This window comes from Actinia tenebrosa, unplaced genomic scaffold (genome assembly GCF_029948245.1).
Source record: "Actinia tenebrosa isolate PJP-AT-01 unplaced genomic scaffold, QUT_ActTen_1.0 PGA_scaffold17__23_contigs__length_9995812, whole genome shotgun sequence".
Classification (NCBI taxonomy): domain Eukaryota; kingdom Metazoa; phylum Cnidaria; class Anthozoa; order Actiniaria; family Actiniidae; genus Actinia; species Actinia tenebrosa.
The window spans coordinates 9,952,653-9,976,630 of record NW_028292577.1 but is presented as its reverse complement, the minus strand read 5'-3'; the positions used below and the strand labels follow the sequence as shown (position 1 = coordinate 9,976,630).

The 23,978-nt window shown below is 35.7% G+C and overlaps 3 protein-coding genes across 3 annotated transcripts; 1 reads left to right on the top strand and 2 right to left on the bottom strand.

The window, feature by feature from the left end:
• Nucleotides 1-258: 258 nt before the first annotated feature.
• Nucleotides 259-13,921, bottom strand: LOC148910454 (E3 ubiquitin-protein ligase TRAF7-like). The gene is made up of 20 exons (XM_089031865.1): nt 13,675-13,921; nt 9,592-9,652; nt 8,769-8,887; nt 8,005-8,109; nt 7,409-7,501; nt 7,194-7,286; nt 6,166-6,299; nt 5,621-5,696; nt 5,469-5,527; nt 5,132-5,201; nt 4,974-5,039; nt 3,863-3,944; nt 3,608-3,681; nt 3,473-3,515; nt 2,913-2,965; nt 2,418-2,486; nt 2,229-2,311; nt 1,839-1,878; nt 1,206-1,322; nt 259-381 (listed from the first exon to the last, which is right to left on the bottom strand). The coding sequence occupies exons 1-20, from the start codon at nt 13,744-13,746 to the stop codon at nt 259-261; spliced, it is 1,632 nt and encodes a 543-aa protein (XP_088887991.1). The 5' UTR covers nt 13,747-13,921.
• A 900-nt stretch (nt 13,922-14,821) lies between these two features.
• On the bottom strand, nt 14,822-19,921 carry LOC116298906 (programmed cell death protein 6). Its single transcript, XM_031707486.2, has 6 exons — nt 19,776-19,921; nt 18,402-18,560; nt 17,438-17,565; nt 17,206-17,280; nt 16,606-16,680; nt 14,822-16,086 (listed from the first exon to the last, which is right to left on the bottom strand). Exons 1-6 carry the CDS (start codon nt 19,824-19,826, stop codon nt 15,876-15,878), a joined length of 699 nt encoding a protein of 232 aa, XP_031563346.2. The 5' UTR covers nt 19,827-19,921; the 3' UTR covers nt 14,822-15,875.
• Nucleotides 19,922-20,965: 1,044 nt separating this feature from the next.
• Nucleotides 20,966-23,221, top strand: LOC116298869 (uncharacterized). The gene is made up of 2 exons (XM_031707444.2): nt 20,966-21,199; nt 21,932-23,221. The coding sequence occupies exons 1-2, from the start codon at nt 21,136-21,138 to the stop codon at nt 22,945-22,947; spliced, it is 1,080 nt and encodes a 359-aa protein (XP_031563304.2). The 5' UTR covers nt 20,966-21,135; the 3' UTR covers nt 22,948-23,221.
• The last annotated feature ends 757 nt before the right edge of the window (nt 23,222-23,978 follow it).

Below are 23,978 nucleotides of genomic sequence, written 5' to 3'. Positions count from 1 at the left end.
ATACACAGTGAAAAGGTGAAAAAAACTGGCATTTTGGACGCTAGTCCTTTGTCGGAGTCTTTTACTCCGACGAAGGACTAGCGTCGGAAACATCAGTAAGTTTTTTCATCTTTTCACGGTGCATAATTTACCCTTTTACCATACTGTTTCATTAGAAACGCCAATGCAGCTCACACTAGTTTTTAGCTAGTTATCTCTACTTTTATGTGTACTCAAGTTTCTAGCTTTTTTTCTTAAATTTGTTGTTGTTTATTTATTTCATACCTTGATAGTCTGATAGGAACCACTATAAAGGTAGTTATCACTGGCTACAAGGGCCCGCACCCAGTGATTCAAGCCTGTTAACTCTTTCACAAGCTCCAAAGTATGAAGATTCCAGACCTATAGGAAATAAAAAATATATAATATATATGTATACATATTGTATAATAATATAAAGATAAGTCAATGAGCTGCTCAGAGAACTGTCTAGAAGTGTACACTCCAAATATCAATGGAGTGCATAATAATATCACATTCATGAAACAATTACTAACTAGTCCGAGTATGATGCACATAGGTATCATTATGATAGTTATCAGAATCAAAAAGTGTCTTCTTCTTACAGTCATAGCGAAGGAAAACAATACATGTTTTATCATATTTTTTATGCGCATGGATAGTAGAAACCTTACATGTAGCATTGAGCTCGTGATGTTAAGTGTCATGTATCATTTTCTTTCTACTATAATTCAATCAGGCATACACCAAACAAAGATGCATAGAGTATTTTGCTTTCATTTTCATTCTGCTCCAGTGATATCCCCTATAAGCTATTTTGTTGGAATAGTAAACAATAAAACTATTATATACATCTCTGGTTTTGTTTTACACATATATGGCATGCACTCTAGTCTGTAGTCAGGTCTGTTGCTAGTTTATGATCAATGGACTACTTTGACAATATGGCAGCCATCTTGCCAAGGGGCAAACAAAACAAAAACAAGACAAAGATGATGGGAAATATCTAGAATTTTGTGTTTGTCTTTCTTTTATGGGTAAAGCTGATGGATGTGCCATCTTAATTAATCTTCCGTTGTAGAATCTTGCGGTGAGCTATTAATACCAATCAATGTCATTATTGTCATTTGACCCCGGTATGCCCCATAATGCCTTGCAACCCAAGATGGCCACTGCATCACTGAAGTAGTCCATTGTCTTAATACCTTGATCATCTTGAGTGAGCCACTAAACAAAGTGTCTCTTTTAGTAACCAATGTACAGACAGGGTTCTCATGACCCTGGATCGTCTGTAGTAATTCTAGCCGTTCAATACTCCAAATCTATAAGCAAAAATAAAGATTTCAGCTACTAACAGGGACAGGCTAGCAAAGCACTCTCAAAGTGGCATGTATTAAGCAAGTAAGGATAAAGTCAATGTTTCAGTTGCAAATCAGCATGTTCTCAATACAATGTTGCAATGAAAGAGATTCACAGGTGGTGCCGCTAACGCACCGTGGGGTGAGTAGAATTGTTTGTTGGTTCTCTCCTGTGCTTCAAGGGTTTTTCTCCGGGTTCTCCGGTTTTCCTCCCTCCTCAGAAATCAACTTCTATATTCCGATTTGAACTTTGGGCTTTCAACTAGTTAGAGCTTAAGCTCAGTTGGGATTGTCCCACGCTGTGATACGAGAGCTAAAGTTTAATAGATTAGTTGTAGATAAAAGTGGTTGAACTATGGACCCTTCCTTCCCCACCTGCTGCGCCCTCTCTGTGGTTCCTGGGCTGGATTGATGCAAGGCAGACGACATAAGAAATAAGTATTCTTAGCAAATGATCACTAAAAAGGATTGCGTACTTACATTTATTGTACAGTCAGATGAGCCACTAAAAAGCATTTTGCTGTGGAGTGCAAGAAATCTCAAGAGTTAGGTCCTAAATATTTACAAGGTATGCATCATCATCATCATGTTTTCCCTTTAGGCGTTTTCCAGCCTTAGGGCATTTCTGTGTGGATAGGATGGGGAATCTATTAATCAAAGACCTTATACCTTGGCCGTAATGTTTTCCCATATTACAGACTGTTTCATTTTCTTAAGGATAAGATTCTTTGTTTGATTTGTATCTATATTCATTAGAAAAAAAAGAATTGTATTGCCATTAGACTCAGACATGGTCTGAAACCAGAAAACATTATGCCAAGGTGAAGAGGTCTGTTACCAACAACCTTGGAAGGATGTAGATGTACTCACTCATGTGTCCGTAAGGCCAGTACAATACCAGTATGTCCTTCTAAGGTTTTAACACATTTATAGGTAGTAAGGGTGTCCCAAACCTGGAAATTATATGTAGAATACAGAGAACCAGGGCTTTAGTCATAGGAAAAAAGGTTTGATTTAAGAAAAGGATAGAGTTAAAATTATATAATAAGTAAAATGCACCTTGATGGTTTTATCTGATGATCCACTGAAAAGAAGATCTCCATAAACACACAATGCCCACACTGGACCCTGGAGAACAAACAACAAGACACCTTTAACCTAAAGAACAGAGTGACTGGCTTTTTTTTTTTTTTTTTTCATTTTCTTCCCTTCCCTTTCTTTCCTCCTCTTTCTTCCTTTCTTTTGTCTGTTTGTTCTTTCGTTCATTCATTCTTTCATTCCTTCTTTCTCTTGTTCATTAGCTATCATAGGTTTGTTTGCTCTTTCATTTGTTTTTCTTTCTTTCTTTCATTTGTTCTTTTTTTCTTTTGATGTTTTTTTCTTTCGTTTGTTTTTTCTTTCTTTCCTTCCCTCTCCTTCCCCTTCTCATGTTGTCTTCCCTGGTTTTCTCTCCCTTCACTCTTTCCTTTTCTCTAATCCCTGTCATCCCTATGTTCTTAAGTATGTCAATCTGATTAAGGATTCAGAGCCACCAGAGATAGCAGAGCCACTTACCGTATGCCCCACAAATGTTCCTTTGCATTTAAATAACGGTTGAATATCGAATGCTGAAATTATAATCAAAAAGTGATGAAATTGATATTTATGAAAGGAAATGAATAAGGGAAACTACAAAGCAAGATTCATTGGCCAGGTGTTACATAGTCTATATTTTATAGATTTTGTGTTAGTGGGAATTACCACTAATATAAATATATATTATTAAGATTATTAAAAAAAAGATGCTATGTTTGAATATGGGTGACTCAAAAGGGGGTTTGCTCAATAGTTTCATTTGACTCCTGCTACCAAACTCTCTTGCACACTCTTTTGTTAAGTTATTTAACACCAACTATGTAACTAATGGTAACTAATGACAAAGAAGGTTCTTCCATTCTGATTTATCATTATTGTAACTATTTATCGTTCTTCTCACTATTCCCTTTCTTTTTGTTTCTTTCTATTTTGTACTTACAAAATTATTGTAAAATAAAAATATTATTATATTAAGTATTATGTTAATGATGAGAATATAATTCATATTGGTTAAATTAAAAAAAAACAAAGTTTCTCACTTCCGACTCCCCACAGCCTTGCTTCTACGCTAGACAGGTTGCTCTAAAAACAAAAAAAGTTATTTTACAGTTAATGATAAAACACTAATTTAGTAGGCTCTTGTAAAAACTAAAACAGAATTGAAAAAGACTTACTTCCAAGGTAGCAACGCTTTGTCTAGATTCTGAGAGATCTGAAGACAGTTTGGTTTGACTTTCATCCAGCAAATCTGCAAAATGATCATCAATGAATGACTCAATAAAAACATTTATTAGGTAACTAGAAGTTATAAGTAATCTTAAGGTTTTGCCATTATTGTGCCATTTAAAAAATTTCCTATAAATTATTATGGGCACTTCCCCCTAGTTGACACACTTTTTGCCATCATTTTCAAAAATGATCATATGTACCTATCCTAATGTCCACAGTTTTTTCCATACGATCCACCCTCTCTACCAACTTTAGAATCATATTCTTAAGCATGCCAATTTCCTGTAAAAGGAAAGAACAGAGAAACCCACATAAGTACTGTAGCTTAAATTTATTGGTACAGCTGTTAGCCATTGTTTGCTATGAAAAATTGACACAATGCAAAAAAGTATGACCACTTTTAATGTATTTGCCATCTTCTTTGCACAGGCTTTTTGCTGGTGCCAACATCAGCATCAGCTACAGCAACATCATCATCCAAATCATCCAACCATCCACCATAATTGAACTTATCCTCTACAAAATCATCATCATCATCATCTCACAGACCTCACCACTATCATTGACCTTATCCTCTACAAAATCATCATCATCATAACTAACATCACCACCATCATCATCATCACTACAGACCTCACCACTATCATTGACCTTATCCTCTACAACATCATCATCATCATCATAACCAACATCACCATCATCATCATCATCATCATAACCAACATCACCATCATCATCATCATCATTACAGACCTCACCACTATCATTGACCTTATCCTCTACAACATCGTCATCATCATTTCAGACCTCACCACTATCATTGACCTTATCCTCTACAACATCGTCATCATCATCATTACAGACCTCACCACTATCATTGACCTTATCCTCTACAACATCGTCATCATCATCATCACTACAGACCTCACCACTATCATTGACCTTATCCTCTACAACATCGTCATCATCATCATTACAGACCTCACCACTATCATTGACCTTATCCTCTACAACATCGTCATCATCATCATCACTACAGACCTCACCACTATCATTGACCTTATCCTCTACAACATCGTCATCATCATCATCACTACAGACCTCACCACTATCATTGACCTTATCCTCTACAACATCGTCATCATCATCATCACTACAGACCTCACCACTATCATTGACCTTATCCTCTACAACATCGTCATCATCATCATCATTACAGACCTCACCACTATCATTGACCTTATCCTCTACATCATCATTATCATCATAACCAACATCATCATCATAAAATTTAGCAACTCTAAAACAGACCTGATCTTTTTCCTTCAATGATGATCTTAATTCTCCTAGTTTATTGTCTGTATGAACTAAAAATTCCTACAAATAAAATGGACAACAACGTTATTTTAATGGGGATCATAGATTTCTGACCAAAAGTTAACTGTTTCAACATGTAAATTTGCACTTACTTTGACTGCTTCAAATTTGCATATTTTTAGATGAATTGACACTTGTTCATGGTTGTCCTCGTACATACAGCTGCAAATTTCAATAAATAAACCAAGTTCAAAATTTCGAAGTTACGACTGAGATTCTTGATCACAGATTGTAACAGTGAAATTGGGCAATAGATTACCGTTAATCAAACAAACTATTGAAAGAGTATGTATGTACCTTCAATTTTATTACTAATTTATTTGATTGACAGTGGTCTTGATCAGCACTTACGCATCAAAACAGCCATACATAAAGGATTGTAAGACTACTACATGTAATAATTACTATTTACATGAGGTGTATTCTTACCCGTATTTTTGATGTGGGCAGCGGATGTGCTCACAATGCTTCAAATGATCCTGAAGATCCTATAAAAAGAAACATTCACTATCAGTAAGAGAGCTTTACAGAATATTAGAAAAATTATCTAATTCACCAAATAATATCTTATTAACTATTACCATCTTAAGCAGCATTGGACATTGTTTGCTGTTGGGACACGTTGTTGGAGCATATTGACAATTTTTTTCATGTTCACTGTTGATTTAAAAAGAAAATACATCATGATTAGAGACTTGCACATGACTAGTATTGATCTTACTATTCTCTTACTAGTATATAATTATTATCTTACTAGAGTGCTCGCACTAAAGCTGTGAAACAAATACTAATTTTGAGTACTAAATAGTGATAATCAATCAATAGGAAACAAAGGATTCTGTATGAATTACTACTAATTAGTACTAAATATTGTTCACCGGTTTAGTGGATGCACTCTAGTATTCAGGACCCCATTTTAACAGGTATAAAGTCTTGTTTAGAATGCTGCAACATCAATGCCTGTCTTAAAAGCCATTCGCGAGCGCCATTCTCTTTCATTCCAGGTTGTGATGTTAAATCAGTCTTAATAATGCCTAAAGTAGGATTTGTAGTACATGTAATTGTTTACTACTCTGCTTATACTGAAATAATTTACAATTATACTGTTAACAGTGTAGTTTCTTACTGTCTGTGATATAGCTTTGTTGTCATTGGACATCCTGACGGGTTCACTTCATACTCATGCTTTATGCCTCCATTGTTTCCAAGCCGACATCCATATTTACAATGTATGAAGAGTTCTCCTACCTGTTCCGAAACCTAATAAATAACATTAAATAAATAATTTTTAAAAATAGTTGTCTCAATTGCTTCACAAAATAAGGAGATACACTCAATTGAAGTTAATCGTTGTCGGGTTCAGAAACATAGAACATAGAAGCTGAGACCGAAATGGCACATGGGAAGTACGTTAATTAGATGCATTCTGTGACCGGCGACCAGTGGCATCATCCACTGTTTTTAATACGCGTTTGGTATTCTAAACTGACTGCATGGATGGCGCAAATGAATAAATTATAATATAATTATGTCATTTCCCATGTTCCAATACGGTCTCAGCTTTTATGTTCTATGTTTCTGAACCTGACAACAATTCTTCAATTGAGTGTATATTGGCTCCAGCTTGCCATGTTTTCATTGCTATTTCTTAATACTCAATTATTGTTTGGTGATACACGGCCTCATATTAGTGATTCTTGAGAAATTGCGGTGATCGAGACAAAATCCATTGTGATAAGAAAATCTGGCAATAGACATGTTACATAAATCAAATTATTGTGAGGACGTATGTAAAGGTACTTCCTACCTTCAAATCTGCACTCAAAACTTTCCTGCTTAACAGGAGTTTATGAACTATATATTTTTATTTACTTATAGTTGTAACCTGCTGCTTGTTTGCTAATTTGTAAAAAGCATCGAGACTTTTGTGAGATGCCTTTTCAAGAACTTTATATTATTATTATCATTATTATTATTATTACTTAGGAAACCAAATCTAAATCCAATTATTTCTCTATCTCTATTGTGCAGTAAAAGTTTACAAGTGATTGTGTGTAACATGATAATGAAATGGATGATCATACAAAGAGTCTTTTACTAATCATGTAATAAAAGTTATTTATTTTCATCCCATTCATTCATTTGTTTACTTACAGCTAAGTTTGCTACGACCACAGATAGCTTATTATCATCCACTGGACACTTCTCTATGCCTTTGGCCATAATACATGGACGGCAAAATGTGTGCTGAAAGAATAGACAAGTTAGTGTCAAGGCTTCAAGCTACGTAACTTGTTGGATGATAAGTGAATAACTATTTAATGTATTAAATTACTATTTAAACAGCTTTCAAATTAGGTAGCACCTACCCCACATGAAGCTATTACTGGCTCCTTAAACACCCTTCGGCATAGTGGACAGAATAATTTGCCTGATGGCTCTTCTACAAACAATACAACCTCCTAGAGAAAAGATACCTTGTTATTGAATAAACTGCAAGGAATAAGTGATATTTATTACTGGTAATAAAACCATTCATTATTAAACCAGTAAGCTCAGTTGGTAAAGTATCAGGATTTCATGTGAAAAGTTGTGGAATTCAATTAGCCCCGGCTCGACCAACACTCAGGGTCACTCGGTAGACCTTCAAGTCTTCTTGGAATTGGACAAACTGTGGGCTCTGTCTCCTGACTCTTATTAAATAATTGTTAATATATAATAACTAGTTTTTGGGAGACATTAGAGAACTTGTTGAGCTACACGTATTTGTATAAGATTGAGGGGTTGTCTCCTGTTTCAACAGCCTATTATGGAGGCATAAACATTCTAATTAAAATACTAAAAGAACCACTTCTCATGATTGTAAGCTGCGTGGCAGTCGCTAATTAAGTCTTCCACTGGAAATAAAATATTGTGAAGCGCATGAAAACGCATGTACATGTACTACAAAGTGTCATTAATTTACCTCTTCTTCATCATCAGCTAAGGTAGAAATAGAATGCAGAGATCTTCCAGAGATGGTTGATGATGTTCTGTGGTGTCTCTTGAGTGAAGAGATCTCGAAGTTACACTGTCAGATGAGAGAAAGAAATAAAGACAAGTTAACAAAACATGTGTAAAACAGATTTTCTCCCGATTCTCTTGGTTCTGCAATTTTTTTTCCCTCTACAGAAATCTTCAGTAGAACTAAATTTCAGGCCTTCGTTGTTTGTTGTCCCTTTTTTAGACCATGTAATGCCACTCTTTGGATTTGATTCTTTGAAATGTAAATATTTTTTCAAAAATTTCATTATAAAAGAACAATTTCCTGAGAAGGTCAGGTGGTCTGAATTGGGAAATTTGCAAAACGAGGTAGAGGTCTATTCAATATGGCATCAAAAATGTTTTAATTAGTCATATATATACAGCAAAAATTGACACTTCTCTGGCTTAGCATTTCACAGGATGGTCCTCTTGACCTATGTTACATTGACTGTGCATGGTCACATACTGACTTGTCAACCCCATTGTTTTCTAGTGTTACATCATGTAAATTTGTTTAATGTTTTCTTCTTCTTCTGCAATTCTGTATTCCTATTGTCGTTTGCATGTGCCAACTTGTAAATCTCCTCATAGTGTGATGAAATATAATAAACTAAACTAACCAGTCCGATGTGGCCGGTCATCATGTCTGGCCATTGAGCATCCAACATTTTTAGCCCTGTAATATGTCAATGAATATTTACTCACTTTCTCAGAGCCAGCTGTGCCACTGTCCACATCCCTTTCTGTACTGCTCCCAGACATGCACGTCAAGCTGTTAGAGGACCTCTCAACTATTGAGTCATACAAGAAGTTGTCTGCTTCAACTGTCAATCAAAATATCAGTTATTTATTTCTCCAGTCAATCATTTATACATCCATACATTTATTCAGTGAGTCAGTCAGTCAGCCAGTGAGTCAGCGAGTCAGTCAGTAAGTCAGTCAGTCAGTCAGTCAGTGAGTCAGTGCGTGAGTCAGTCAGTCATTGAGTCAGTCAGTCATTGAGTCAGTCAGTCATTGAGTCAGTCAGTCAATGAGTCAGTCAGTCAGTCAGTTATTTACTCGTAAACATTTTTTACATCATTCTAGATAGTACATAATCAGGAAATGAATAACAATGTAAATGTACACTTAGTCTAGTTTTTAATTGTTTACAAAATAAATTTACAACTTCTAACAGCCATAGCAGTTTATGATAAAACATACAAAATACACCTTAGTTTATAACATGTACACCACTTTTTACTGTGATGACATACAGTAATTAATATAAAAAAGGTTGAGAGTGCATCAATATCCAACATACATACATGTACAAGCATGTATTGTAGTGGCAGCTGAACTTAGTATGCGACAGGGACACCACTCAAGTATTACAGACAATTCATTTAGTCCTGAAAAATCTTTTACTGTCTGACTCTTATGATAAAGAAACCTATTCTATAGATCGACACTTGGTTATATTCGTTTAGCGCCCTGATAGATAGTATTTCTCTACATGTAGCAAGAATAACCAATTTCTTTATCATACCTCTTTTAATTGTTGTTACTGGAGCATATGCTGAAGGACCAAATGTCGTTTCCATACGAGCCTATAATAAATTAATCATTAGTCACACAAATACATGTATACCGCAGTATTTTTTACTGGTCCATAGAAGAAAAGGGGCCAAAACTAAGCATTAATGGGCCACATTATGTACTGTAAGTGATACATTATTTATGGAAAAGAGTATCAAGTATGAGGTCTCATTTCTAGAAGCTTTCGAGACAATGAACTGCAATATTGTTTTTAGTGAAAATCTTACATCAATCACAATTAGGGAAAAGAAATTGTTAACATCATATTTCAGAAAACTTAAATTTTCAAACACATTTTTCCATACATTATATTTCCTGGAAATCATGATAGTTATATGATTGACTTTGGAGTGATTTTTGCAGAAATTTTCCATTGCCGTCAACCCAGTGTTAGTTCATTCACACTGTCTAATGCACCTTTCAGTCCAAACACTATGAATCTTTATGTTCAAGACATATAGTTTCACAGCTAGACTTTTGTACTAGTCACTCTAACTCTATTTTTTTAATTACTGTAGTAAATTGAAAAGATTATTTATTTATTACAAACATGATTTTGAGATATACAACTTTTATTACGAATTCAATTCAAAATATTTTTTCAAAATAAAATAAAATATAAAACTAGCTACAATTTTGAAAATATGATTTTTTATTTCTGATGCAAAAAATAAAGATATTTGTGATGAATAGCCGAGGGATAACATCCTAAAATAGTTGGTATAATTGTGAAGTTTTAAAGACTTATAAAACCTCATTAGGAACATGAAAAACCTCTTACAGCATTTGTTATCTTGGAAATAATCTCTGAGAGGACTTTCTAAGAGGCCGCATATGTAGTTGTATAATACCACTGAGCTCAAGGAAAGCAGCCCAATTTTGACCAAATAAACAAAAAACAATGCAAAATGGAGATATTCATGGCATTATTTCCATGATTTTCTGGTTTCCACCCAGTTCTCCTACACGTACAATATGAAACTCTGCAATAATCATTATAGTCCTTTATCAGGCTAAGAAACAAATTTTATAGAAGAGTAGAGTTTACATACCAGAAAATACATTCTCATTTTTGTATAAATAATCTAGTTTGAGTAGACCTGATCAGTAGAATTCTAAAATATTATTATTTATTATGTGTGTAAAAGGCATTATTCTTTACCTTACGGTATGACTAATTTGCCAAAGATATACTTTAGTGCATATTTTACTTAGGCTTGGAACAATGAATAAAAGCATGAAAACAATTCAAAACACTGGTTTTCACTTTTTGTTTTATTGCAAAATCACAGTCTGGACTGTCCCATGGTGTGAATAATTGATAAAAGCATGACTAATGTAGCATTTATCTCTACAGTTGATTACAGAACTTGCTGTGAAATTAAATTTGTATCGCTTAGTAGTTCCTTCTAGAAATGTTTCTAGAACCTGTAATTTAAGAATTTTACAATAACTTACAAATTTCTTGCGCGCTGATTGATTATTTTTCTATCATCAATAATAGGACAGACAGGTAAAGCTGACGTCAATGAGCACACGCTCTTTCCGTTGGTTGTTTTGATCGCTAAAAATGAGAAGTTTTTATCGTTTTCGTTATTGTAAAAAACAAATAGGCATCAGCTTTTTATGTGTCTGTCCTCTCATTGACAATAAATTTTGTCATCACATCAAATAATTATTAAATTGTTTTCATTTTTTTTGACAGTGAAAAATAAAATATCTACTGACAATACCAGGTGACCTCATTTTGACAGCCTATCAAATGCCAGCCAATCATCCCGCAGGAAGAAATCTGATCAGGCGGTCCATCTTAGGAAACATTGCGGCTGCAGTCAGAGAAAATAACTCTGAATCTTTGATGTTTTACTTTTGTTATGGACTAGCAGTGCATTTAAAATTCAACCTATAGGTACTAGACACTTATAGATACTTATGACCTCTACCTGAGGGTCAAATGGTGCATGGCAGTTTCAATCCTTTTATAAGATTATCGTGAAATGATACCTCTTTGTTCGCCAATAAACACTGAAACTAGGACCGGACCACCTGATCAACTACAACAATCCTTTGTGCGCAAAGATCACCTGGAACTCTTGCTAAACAAACATGTTTGATAGAAAGGCTGTGTCTAATAAAAGCGAAAGGAAAAACCATATGTCAAGGAAAGTGGTTGATTTCTGTAACAGTTGTCAAAATATAACAAAGGAACAAAAATCAAGAAAAGAGTTCCACAAATTTGTTACAAGATAATTATTTCAGATTTTATGAATTTGAATATTTTTCTACAATCTGTGCCAAAACTGTAGAGACTTCCCTCATTATTTACTGCACTCCTATTGACACTTGCATTCCTTTCAATAAATGGATTCCCACTTACTCTTATCAACTCCCTCAACAATATATTTTCACTCTTATATATACATGTAACTCTGTTTAGGAATGAACATTAATATTTGGTATACAGATAATAAATTATTTAAAATAAATGATAATTTGGTCTACAAAGACAAATAACTGAGAACTGTCTGAAGTTTGATCAAAACAAATAAACTCTTAGTTTCTGAGATTTTTCTGGAGGGCTTATAAGAATAATTTTATTAAAACCTCCCACAAATTGCTACATTGTTAAACAATAATTATTACATGGGGAACTGCTGCTTGAAAAAAACTAAAAAATAAAAGTGGATGAAATGAAAAATGGGAGACAAAGAGAATGAAAAGAGAGTAAGAAAAGTGACAGAAATCCAAACTACTGTACAGTATGAAATGACACAGCAATGATTTTTAAGAGACAATTGAAGATAAAAATTTGAAAGCACCACAAATAGTCCTTTTTTGTTCAAATTAGTAACTGCAGTAGTAACAAACAGTCTGTACCCTTGACTACAGGGCTAGACTTGGTTACCAATAAATCAATCAAAAAAGTTAACTAGAATAAAGAATGTGCAACTAGAACAATACCAATGTTGTGAAATCTCACTGACTTTTTATGGTCTATAAATATCTAACCCCTGTATGCTGAATGATCGAGGCTAAACCTGCATAAATAGACCCCTTCACTAATTTCCTAGAGGAATTGTTCTGGGGACAAAATAATAATGGGCTGTCTTTCCTTATGCAAAAAAAATCCATTGTTTTGTCCCCCAGAATAATTCCTCTTGGGACTCAGTTCAAGTAGTCAATAAAATCAGTGGCGTGAGCCAAATGAGAACTTAGAGTTTCCTCATTCCTTATATAGTTACATGCAATCTATAATTTTATTTATCTTCATAGACAGGAATCAACCCTATTTTAAATTTGTGATCAAAACAGAAAATTAAAGAACAGATAAACAAACACCAAAGGTTGTGAAAAATGAATGAATGAATGAAATCATGCATGAAAAATAGAGTCACAGAAAATTGATCTACATGTAAGTAATCCTAACGATACGAAATAAATAGTACAACTTAAAATAAACGAAATATAAAAGAGAAAATAAGCCTATCTTTCAAACATTGATAAAAATAAAAATTGTAGTCTAGATCATTCATAACTTGACTCACGAGATTTGGTTTTCTTGTCAAAATGATTTTTTAATGCCTCATAAACTAAACCAAATACTGTAGCGAATTTAAGTAGGAAAAGTGAAAAAGGTACTGTAGCACACACTTTCACAATTCAAAAGTACCGTGTATAGGACAAGAGATTACTTCGGCATGAACATGATGTGTCTTGTTCGATGTTGTGTTTTTCCTAAAGGAAAAGGCTCTGCGTAGAAACCTTTTTTAGTAAAATTTTAAATTAATACTCTCATACTAGTAATAGAATAACCTCTCTTTTTTTAGAGTCAAGTATTTCGAGAATTACGAATAAAAAAATAAGTAAATACGCATGCATGCCAGGATATCAATTCTTTCAAAAGTAATGTCTAGAGCTTGGTAAACATCTTCATCTCAAGTATAACAGACACTCTTGCGCTCAAACGAAGGCCAGCAGAACACATTTAGAAACAAAAGAAAGCCCTAAAATACGAGAAACAGTGTTTACTTACCTTGGAGTTGAGAGATTCGAAGGAGCGAGATCTCGACAAGGTTCCTGACGGTCGTCCGATAATACCAGACATTGTAGGTCTTTTTTCCTTCTTATTTTTCAACCACACAATACATAATACCTTGTAATACGGATTTGACTTATTAAGGGTTAATACACAGCCATGAAAGAAAGCTTTGGATTGAAAATAGTAGTATTTTTCAGGCTGTTTTCTTCCTACGCCAAATTCGTTGCTCGGTGTTTTGACGTTCACATGAACCCCTCGTTACCATTCCTCTTTCGCGCGTTTTTGATTCGACTAATTTATGCATTGAATTAATTTATGCAAATGAAATCTACTCAGATTTCCAGATAAATGAGTAGTAACTTCATAAGGTATTTTAAGTTTTTCTTACATTTTTACTATTTTCCCCCTTTAAATAAATAATAATAAGTGTTAAAACAAAACAAACTCATACAAACAGGGACTGCAGAGACAGGGGACATACATGGGCACCCCCTACAGCCAACTATGCCAGATTTATGTCTCAACAGACCCATCTCTATGACCTTGAAAAAAGGGGAGGTTCATTTTTCTACCAATCTTACCAATAGCACTAAACTCCAACAAACAGGGCCCGGGGGGGGGGGGGTACTCTTGCCCGTTCAGTGCCGCTGAGCCCTCTGAACCCTGACCCTGATCCAGAGTAAAATTGCTGAAATTCATACCCTGTTCCAGAGCAAGATCGCTGAAAACCATAACCTTTTCAGGTAGTGCGAAAATGGATACCCTGTTCCAGAGAGGAGAGAGAGTGATTTCATATACCCTGTCCCAGAGCGAGCGCGATTTTATATACCCTTTTCCAGAGTAGAATTGCTGAAAACCATACCCTGTTTGGCAGAATGTACCCATATAGCGAATATAGGGGAGTACCCCCCCTGGAAATAGGGACTGCAGAGACAGGGGGGGCTGGGGGAGCTACAGCACCTCACTTTACTGTAGCCCCACCCCACCCCCACCCCCCACTTAAACTTTTCCCATTACTATAGTCTCACCACCCCTAGACATGGGGACCTTCTACTTCATTTTTATGAAGATTCCAGTTTTGGAAGGACCTTTTGCTTTTCCATTGCTTAAAACATTTTGTGTGATAGAACTATTCAGACAATTTCTTTATAATTTTCTTTTATTACCATTTTAAAACCAAATAAAAATATTATAATAGATACATTGCAAATCAGATTGCACACATTTGATTAGACTGGCTTTGAGCCTTTACCCTCAAGCTTAACAATATCAGTCTTTTATGTTATGTCACTTTTATGGAGGGGGATCATCATCTTATTAGTAATTGTTGTTTTTCTTGCAGTTAATTGCTGTTATTGATTTAAGAGTAAGATAAAAGAAAAATGACTTTCAATCAATCTCTCTTTTTACTGGTTAATTTTTGAGGGGCACTTTGTATAAACACAACAGTTTTGATGAGCAGTGAAGGATTACAAGCTATTGTATTCACGCTGTTATTGCAATTATTTGGAAATTCTAGGGAGTGTAATCTAATTATGGGATGTCCCAGCTGAGGGACTCAATCTCCTCGCTAGCCTCAAAGTTGCGAATTCGAAACCAGTCAAATGTTATTATCATTGTCATTAAGATAATCATTAGCTACGTCAAACACAAGTTTCTTGGGGGGAGGGCAAGGGTGATGGATTCTGTGTGAGGAAAATTGTGACTGTACTCCTAAAGCTACAGTGTAGTCGCTACTCAATTTATAATTGATGAAAACCTTAGGCAGTCAAGACTATATCCATACTTTTGCTGCAATTAGTTGGAATTTCTAGGCAGTGTAATTCAAATACAGGATGTCTCAGCTGAGGGGCTCAATCTTCTCTACATGTAGGAGGCACTGTATGGCTATTTTCTGGAACTGCACAGTTATTTAAAAGAAATGGCCTGTTTAATGTGATCCTAAGTTGTCTAGGCAACATCAATGAAAGTCAGAAAGAAAAGTCCCTATAATTTTTCCTTGTTTATCACTGGTTAGTCCTGTAGGTGACCCTGAATTGTCTAGGCAACATTAATCACGTGTATCAGCTTCTCTCAAAGTCCAGTAAGTGACCCTGGGGTTGTCTAGGCAACATCACTTGTATCAGCTTCTCTTAAAGTTCAGTAAGTGACCCTGGGGTTGTCTAGACAACATCAAAAACTTGTATCAGCATCTCTTAAAGTCCTGTAAGTGTGTGATCAAGCACCATCTCAAGAAACTGCTCATAGTTTATCGTGATTGATCTTGATTGGTTGGAATCATGAGCCCTGAAGGCATCAGTAAGAGACTTGAGGGTCACACAGCACTGAATAAAATCATCAAACTTCATTGTTCTTGAGTCTTGTCGATCAAATTTTTGTACACATAAATTGCAAAACTGGGGAGTTCTGTGAGTAAAATAAAGAAGCATTAGTCTTATTTTTAGTGCATTTATTTAACTTCTCAAAAGAACTTTATTAATTGGTAGAATTATTACTGCTTTGTTGCTTGATATATGCATATATAGTAGACTTATTTACTCAAGGCTAACCCAATTTCAGCATCAAACTATATACCCATACTAGGAATGCAAGGACACAGATCTAGGGGGTTCAGGAGGTTTGTCCAACAACAATTATTCAACTATGAACCCCTTATTAGATCATCTTGATTTTATCAAACCCCCTAAACCATGAGTACAAGCCCCCTAATAAATTAGAAGCTAGAAGTTTTTTGGTTCTCCAAACTACAGCCAATTTTTAAAATTTAATCAAGGTTTTTGGTTTAGCTTATCATTTTTAAATTTCCCTTGTAAAAATCTTTGTTTCTGCTCTGGGAATAATACACAACTTCTAAAATTACACAGACTCTACTTAAAATCAAAACAAATTCTGATTTTTTTTCTTTTCATTTTTTGAAGGACTTACAATCTGTATCCAAAAGTAGAGAAAGCATTGTTCAATTCTCTTGCATCGATTGTTCCAGACCTGTCCAAATCAAAGCTGCATAAAAATAAAAAGGACATAATATTAATTATTCATTATCCAACTATACTCAGTAGAGTAAAAATATAGCAGGAGAAAGCCTAGAGGGAAGACAGATATTTTGCAATATTTGTAGTCTGATGGGCTGACCAAATATTGCAGAAAAAAATATCCACCCATACTAAACACTCCAAAAAATCTAATATGATTTTCTGTACTCAAAAAAATAGTAGATATTCATCAGGAATTTGGTAGATGAGCAAAATTCTCGGTTTGAACAACCATGATTAACTTAGTAATTCAAAAATTTGACCCACAGGAACGTCCAACTAGTTCACGACCTTCTCCTATCACTTCAAAAAAATTAATGAAACCCTCGATTTATTACAAGACAACAATTAGTAGCAAGTTGATCGTTTGGCTCAGTCTGCAGCCGTCAGGGTTTCATCCACCTGTGATACTCTACAAAACCCTGACAGCTGAAGACTGACCCTACAGTAGCTAATCATTCACCAGCACAATTTTCATTCCTTTCAGACTTACCTATCGAAGCAGTTTTTCCATTGTTGTACATACTGCCACAATGCTGCAAATTCATAAATATCTATTGTCCCTGACCTAAAAACCCAAACAGATTACAAGCAAACTCAGGCTAATAATGAAATTTATATTCCAAACAAACAAAGACAACATAAGCACAGCCAAAATCAGCAAGCAAATATTATTACACATTTATGGGTGATTTATAAATATAATTATATTATATTCTACTTACTTGTCCTTATCAAACATACCAATCATCAGTCTGCAGGTCTCCTCATTAAAATGGGACCAGTTGGAGTTATGAAGGGCTTGTCGCAGTTCTCTTGCAGTAATTTTACCTGATCTGTCTTCATCAACTGACTGAAAAAGAATACTTGGTTTTTCAATGATGTCAAATGGCCACAGAACTTCCCCCAACTACAGTGTTAAAAACTCTATTCTTTGAACTTTCCTAATCTTGAACCTAAATATTACAGCACCAAGGCCAGATGCCTTGTTGACCAATTGTTGGCTATTTGTTGGTCAACATTAATACTCCATTTTACAGTTCCATTCAGTGACCACGAAGAATAGTTCCTAGCCGAGGCTGGAGTTTCCGCACATAGCAAAACTACAGTTTATCATGCGCGGTAACTCCAGCCTCGGCTAGGAACTATTCTTCGTGGTCACTGAATGGAACTGTAAAAAATGGAGTATTCCTGTCATGAAGAAAAATGGAGAAAAATCTTTATAATAATGCTTTTGATTTCGGACCTGAAAGTTGTTTTTTCATACGACTGATGTCACATTTAAGAGCTCTATTGCATAACCAACAGTTTTTAGAGAAAGTATTTTTCTCTAAGGGGGAACTATTGGCAAATGGCCGTCAAATGATTGATAAAAAACTGACAGTAAATCAATTAACAGATGCATCTGCTCTTGGAGTGCTAATCTTGCATTTTACCAACTTAAATAATGGTCACTTTACACCAAAGACCACTGGGTACCCATGAAAGTTGGGGGGGGGGGGGAGGGGGTATAAATTGGAAAAATATATAGTTAACTAGCTACACTGTAGTTCATTTTTTACAAGACTGAAACAGGGGGTTAATACATGAAAATTTAATGAATAATTTAGCAAAAGGTGGGGTGGTTAAAGTTTGAAGCCCCTCCATTTCAGCATTCCCAATAGACAGCAAATCACACTAAATACTCACTTGAAACCATTGCCATAATACCATATCAACCCCAGGGGGAGGGCCTTGGGGTGGTGCACCACCATACCCAGGGAAAGTAGGTGGGGGACCATATTGTCCATATTGTTGGCCCCCATACTGCTGTTGATATTGTCCCCTACCATGCTGTTGTTGGCCTCCCTGAAACAAGTTACAAAATTCTATGTTAAAACTTGATCAAATTTTGTTGTGGAACGCAGGGCTAAAAATAACAGCTAGCATTTGTCGCCTGTGTCTGTCTCGTGTACAAGCAAAAAAAACCCTTAAGTAGCCACAGATTAGATCATGCAGTTGATGGGTCGTTTCAGGGTATCAATAAGATATGAAGATTTTTTAGAAAAAAGATTCTGATATCAATAAAGGTGGTATGGCATTCTCTTATTGCCCTCCCCCCCCTTTATGGCTGTGTAAGTGTTAATCTCTGGCCCCACCATCATATATATGTTCATTTAATAGCCCGTCACACAGTTCCCTGCACCATCTTGAAAGGTAGATGTGCCTTTGCATTGAAACGAGACGAATGGTGAGCTTGCAATGATGTCTTTATCACTGCAAGGTCACTGCTATCCTTGCCATCCTCTGAGACCACAAACTCATTCACACAGGCTCAGCTTCATTGAAGGTACAGTTACCTTTCAAGCTGGTGCAAGGAACCATGAATAACAAAACCTGTACTGATTACATTGGAAGGATAACTGGAGATGTCAAAGCCAGTGGGAGTTCACTACAACTCAGTTCATGCAAACAGTGTCAGCAAAGATGGCTGCTGTATTCTTGGTTTGCAATCAATCCCAAGAGAGCACAATAACAAAAGGGATGTCCACCATGTTGGAAGATATAACAAAAGAATATTTCATTGAAAAATCTTTTGTCAAATTCTTCCAACATGGCGGCTATGACGTCTATTGCAAACGAAGAATAGGTTGTATTTAAGCTTAATTCCACATTCTTAACATTTTTTAGGTCGACAAAGTTAATGCCAAAAATTTTCGGAATAGTTAATATTATTCATAAAGAAAAATGATTAATATAGCTTGTTTAATTACACGACAAATAAAGCCCGAAATTCAAGGAAATAAGAATAAAAACAGCTGGAACTAAGCTTTATTTAAGAGCTTATACGATTTAAAAATGCGTTATTGATATGGATGTAGCTTGAAAACAAAAGTCGAGAGTCAAAAGATTTATTTATTGATACCAAAAGCCAACAAAATTAGATAAAGAAAGACGAAAAATAACTCGTAGATCGTGGATAGAGGAGACGTTTATACTAGCGGCTGCGTAGGACACTAGACTATAGTTCGATTTCGGTGAGAAGTATTTCAGCAATGATGAAAGCTGATGTCGTATACTTACGAAACTGGGGTTATAAGCTGGTTGAGATCCTCGATGTGGATTCCAAGACATTTCTCTTGAATCAAAAGCCAAAAATCACATAAAACTACAAAAAATGCTACGCCTATCCTTCTCTTCTTTTCTCTTTGTATACTGGGCTTCCTGTACTGGGCTTCCTGTGTTAGCTTAGCGTTGACCGAGCGGGACTAGTACACAAGAAGCACACACCACAGGATACCCATCCCCCTCGAAAAGCACACGCAACAAAAACCCTAGCCAGTAAACCGTTATATATATGTAACGAATGGTCAATGCTTAGCGTGTGTATATTCAGTTCTGGATGCACGCGAGAGGCCGCTAAGCACGAAAGAATCGTAAGAGTCGTATGAGGCGTAGTTGAGTCAACCTCCCAAGTACATCCAGAACTGGATGATATACACACAACTTAGCATATATTGACCATTGCTTTTATAACATAGCAAATCAAGATCAAAAAAATATTCAAATTTTTATTCATCCTGGATGCACGCTCGCGCACGCAATTAACCAGTAAGAGAGCGCATTTAATCTTAGCTTTGCTATAAAACACAAACACACACACACACACACACACACACACACACACACACACACACACACACACACACACACATGTATATATATATATTTACATAACTCGTTTCTTATTTGCATCAACTTGTTTCTTTTCAATTTGCAAGCGCAGCTACTCTTCAAAGTTGCTACATTCCCCTTTGGGGCCAACGGTAGGTATCATGGTCCTATTATTTGATTTAATTGCAGATGAATTTTGGCAAAGTACAAGAGGAATCCAAAATGCGTAAGTGTTTCTTGGTTTGAAAATCTGCAAGAAGGTCTATTCGTTCTACTCAGCAGTATCCTCGGTAGCCATTCCGAGGTTGAAGCAAAAATACTAGGTCGAGTTGGCATCGCAATGCATTGTGTGACCGTTTTAGCAAGGGACGAAAACAAACGCCATCTTAAGAAATATGCCCCCAAAACCATTCCCACAATGCAATGCAATGCCAAATCGACTCAGTTTTTTCTTAACTTCGGAATGGCTGTCGTCCCATGAAACGAAAAGATAACCTGCATGTGACCACGATAATTTTTGATCAGCGGTAGATACACGTGGTCTAATATATATCACTAGCCTAGTAGTTGATCTAACTGGTAACCAGTTGTGTGTCATTAATATTTTACAACGGCGGCTTTCAAAACAACATCCCAACAAATAAATTGAGAAATTTGAAGGAATGGCCAGGGGATTGTCACTATGTTGTAAATCTAAATCCGAGGGTAGAATACGAGTTCTTATCTAGAAATATGCTGGCGATGGAGTCAACAGAAAAATGGCTATGTCATGAGTGTGAAACTCATACTACGTTTCGCGCTTTTGGTCCTCACACTAACAGGATCTTTTCTCGGTAAGAATATCTACTATACATTGCTGTAGTCATTGGGATGCCAAACTTTTTTTTGTTAAGCGGTAGTATAGAGATCGCGACACTCAATCGTTTTATTTGGATATTGATCCTATTCAAAATATAATGAGATGACCCTTTTCTATTCACGATAATAGATTTCGTTTCCTTTTTAAAAAAATAATCAACACCAATGAGCTTTTATCTTTAAAAAATTATATAACAGAATAATAATTACCATAACTGGAAAACTAAAACACTTTTATTAATATTAGTAAAACTGAGAAGTTAGAAGGAAGTAAGTTTAAAAAAAATCGCGAAGATAAGATTTTTGAAAAGTGTGAATTTTGTTATAAAATTTGGATTTTAAAACTTAATTCGTATACTTCCTTCAAACTAATTTTAACATAATCTTTCCACTGCAGGATGGTAATTATTCTTCTGTCCTATGAGTTTTATGGAATTACATGATAAAAGCTCATTGATTGCACACACAATACGATGAAGAGTATAAGTCAGCTGGTGGAGTAGCAAGCAGTAGCGGCCAAACACTTCTAAAACTGATCAAGCATAATCTCATTCGAAAAATAAATATCATCAGGAACGTGGGAATTAGTTTTCTATTGATGTTCCAGAAACCTTGAATTGAAAAATTGAACTGAAATTCCCCTTATAAACAATGCCCAGTTTCTATTTATTCAACCTGGTCCTTTATCAAACTTCTTTTCATTTCAGCTGCGTGGTTGTCATTCTCTATCCTTCAGCTGTCCCACACTAAGAGAGAAGGCGTTTCGAACTTCGCTACACCTTCTTGTCTTCGCGATAGTTTCAGCGATGTGGTTTTGGTAATAATTTATAACCATCCACTGTATACGAGTGTACCTCTCCTGAAAAAGTTATACGGGAACGCTTTTCCCGCAATCATGTTTTGCGGGCCTAAACCTGAGAATAACAGTCTAGAACATCCCATAGAGGCAGTTTACCACAAGAAGGGCTACTTTGGGTATTTGTGTTTGGCTAGAGCAATGGAAAAATACAGCAGAGAAGTCCAAATAGATATAAAAGATGAACCAATGTTCCACTCACTGTCAGCTAATTCAAAAAGTAGCCTTGTTAACTACAACGGGTATTTAGTGATCAATGATGACGTCATGTTAAATTTTTGGAATTTTTTGCGTTTCGACCGGAGAAAAATCTGGGAAGGGCCCAAGGCCCCCGTCCAGTACCCGGGATTTGTACCTAGGAGAAAATGGTACTGGTGGAAATCCCGATGGGGCAAGTCTCAGTGCCAAAAAGCGTATAACGAGATATGGTCCCTACAAAAGGATTTCAATATGTGGGATAGACTTAACGTCACGAAGACTATGGAAATCCTCACGAAAAACGGTCGCGGCAAGACATTTTGCTACCGTGGAAGGTCGGATATATTGTATGTTCCAGCGCGATTCTCGGAGATCTTTCAATTGTTGGCTCATATTTTTTACAAACACAGTGTTTTTCTTGAAATCGCTGTCCCGACGATGCTTCGTATGATAGACCTGGAGGCAAACTTTGAGCAAATCCCCGGGGTATATCTACCCGGTAGGGTAAATGAATCGTTTGTGAAGGACAGCAGATTTTTCTGGCAAGTTTATAATAAGAGAGAGTACTTCGTACATCCTATGAAGTTAAACTATGCTAATTCAGAAATGAGCAGAGCTTTACTTAAGACTTGGGTGATTGAATATATTGAGCAAATTACGGCGTGTTAACTGAAACACGCGGTATACCCCCGGGTAATCCACAACGGGCAGAACGAAGCCTGGGAGTAGATGAACAAACAATGAATGGTGAGATAAAACAAAGAACGCAGCTCACATGCTCACAATTTTCGGTATTCTGGTTGAGTGATATATCAAGCGCAAAATATTTCGTGTCGAGGCTCCGGGGGGAGGGGGGATAATCGTAATTGTTTTGGCTTCACCGAAGCCTCGACTTGGGAATGGAAAAGTAAGCCACAGGTATGAAATATAAACAAATATACAAAAAAACTGTAAATTCTGTTTCTTAAAAAATTGATAACAAACTTTATTAAAGATATCCTTTCTATTGAAACTGAAATTAATGTGCTGTATATAATATTTATAATTGGTAAAAATTTAAACAATAAAAATATATGGTTAAATCTTATGAAATAATTAAGTAACGAACTTTTGGCGTGATTTACGCGGAATGGTGTATATAATTTATCTAATAAGGCAATGAGCGTGAATCGTAGACGGAAAAAAACTCTCTTGGAGTCCGCGCGCTGTTACCTATCGATCACCTGGGACATTCTGCCTATCGCTAACTTTTTAAAATTATTATATATCCATGCAGTTCTATATGATTACATCCTAAAAGTAAATTGATCGAAGTTAGAAAAGAGGCTCTTTTCATGATATATGTAGGGTGATCTTATTGCTACATCTGACACTTTTGTTAATGATCGCCCGTGGCATTTGCTCTCTTTGGGGAAAGGAATTAAAACGCTTGCCTCTAGCGTCAAAAATGATTGATTTTACATTCATGTAATTTAAAACAGGATTTAAAAGCTCAAAAAGTAGGTAAGAATTAAACTATAAGTGAAAATTCTAAAACTCGCCTCAGTTAGTGTCCATTAATGTCCTATTCTTTTTTAGCCACTGTGAGCTGTGACGACAGTTAAGACATACTTGGATTATTCTTGGTGTTGAAAATGTAGTCATGCAGTTAAGACACAACAGCATGTTTGTGCAACGAGTCCACAACCAGGCAATATTTC

Bases quoted from the DNA above. Each gene is read 5' to 3' on its own strand.
- LOC148910454 (XM_089031865.1), bottom strand. From the start codon at position 13,746: ATGTCTGGTATTATCGGACGACCGTCAGGAACCTTGTCGAGATCTCGC. The intron at 5,202-5,468 runs GTAAGAATACAC...TGAAATTTGCAG, and splicing joins TGCCCACATCAAAAATACGG to CTGTATGTACGAGGACAACC. The intron at 3,945-4,973 runs GTCTGTTTTAGA...TTCCTTTTACAG, and splicing joins CATTGAAGGAAAAAGATCAG to GAAATTGGCATGCTTAAGAA.
- LOC116298869 (XM_031707444.2), top strand. From the start codon at position 21,136: ATGAGTGTGAAACTCATACTACGTTTCGCGCTTTTGGTCCTCACACTA. The intron at 21,200-21,931 runs GTAAGAATATCT...TTTTCATTTCAG, and splicing joins ACTAACAGGATCTTTTCTCG to CTGCGTGGTTGTCATTCTCT.
- LOC116298906 (XM_031707486.2), bottom strand. From the start codon at position 19,826: ATGTCTTGGAATCCACATCGAGGATCTCAACCAGCTTATAACCCCAGT. The intron at 17,566-18,401 runs GTGAGTATTTAG...ATTCTTTTTCAG, and splicing joins TATTATGGCAATGGTTTCAA to TCAGTTGATGAAGACAGATC. The intron at 16,087-16,605 runs GTAAGTCCTTCA...TTTTACTCACAG, and splicing joins TCTACTTTTGGATACAGATT to AACTCCCCAGTTTTGCAATT.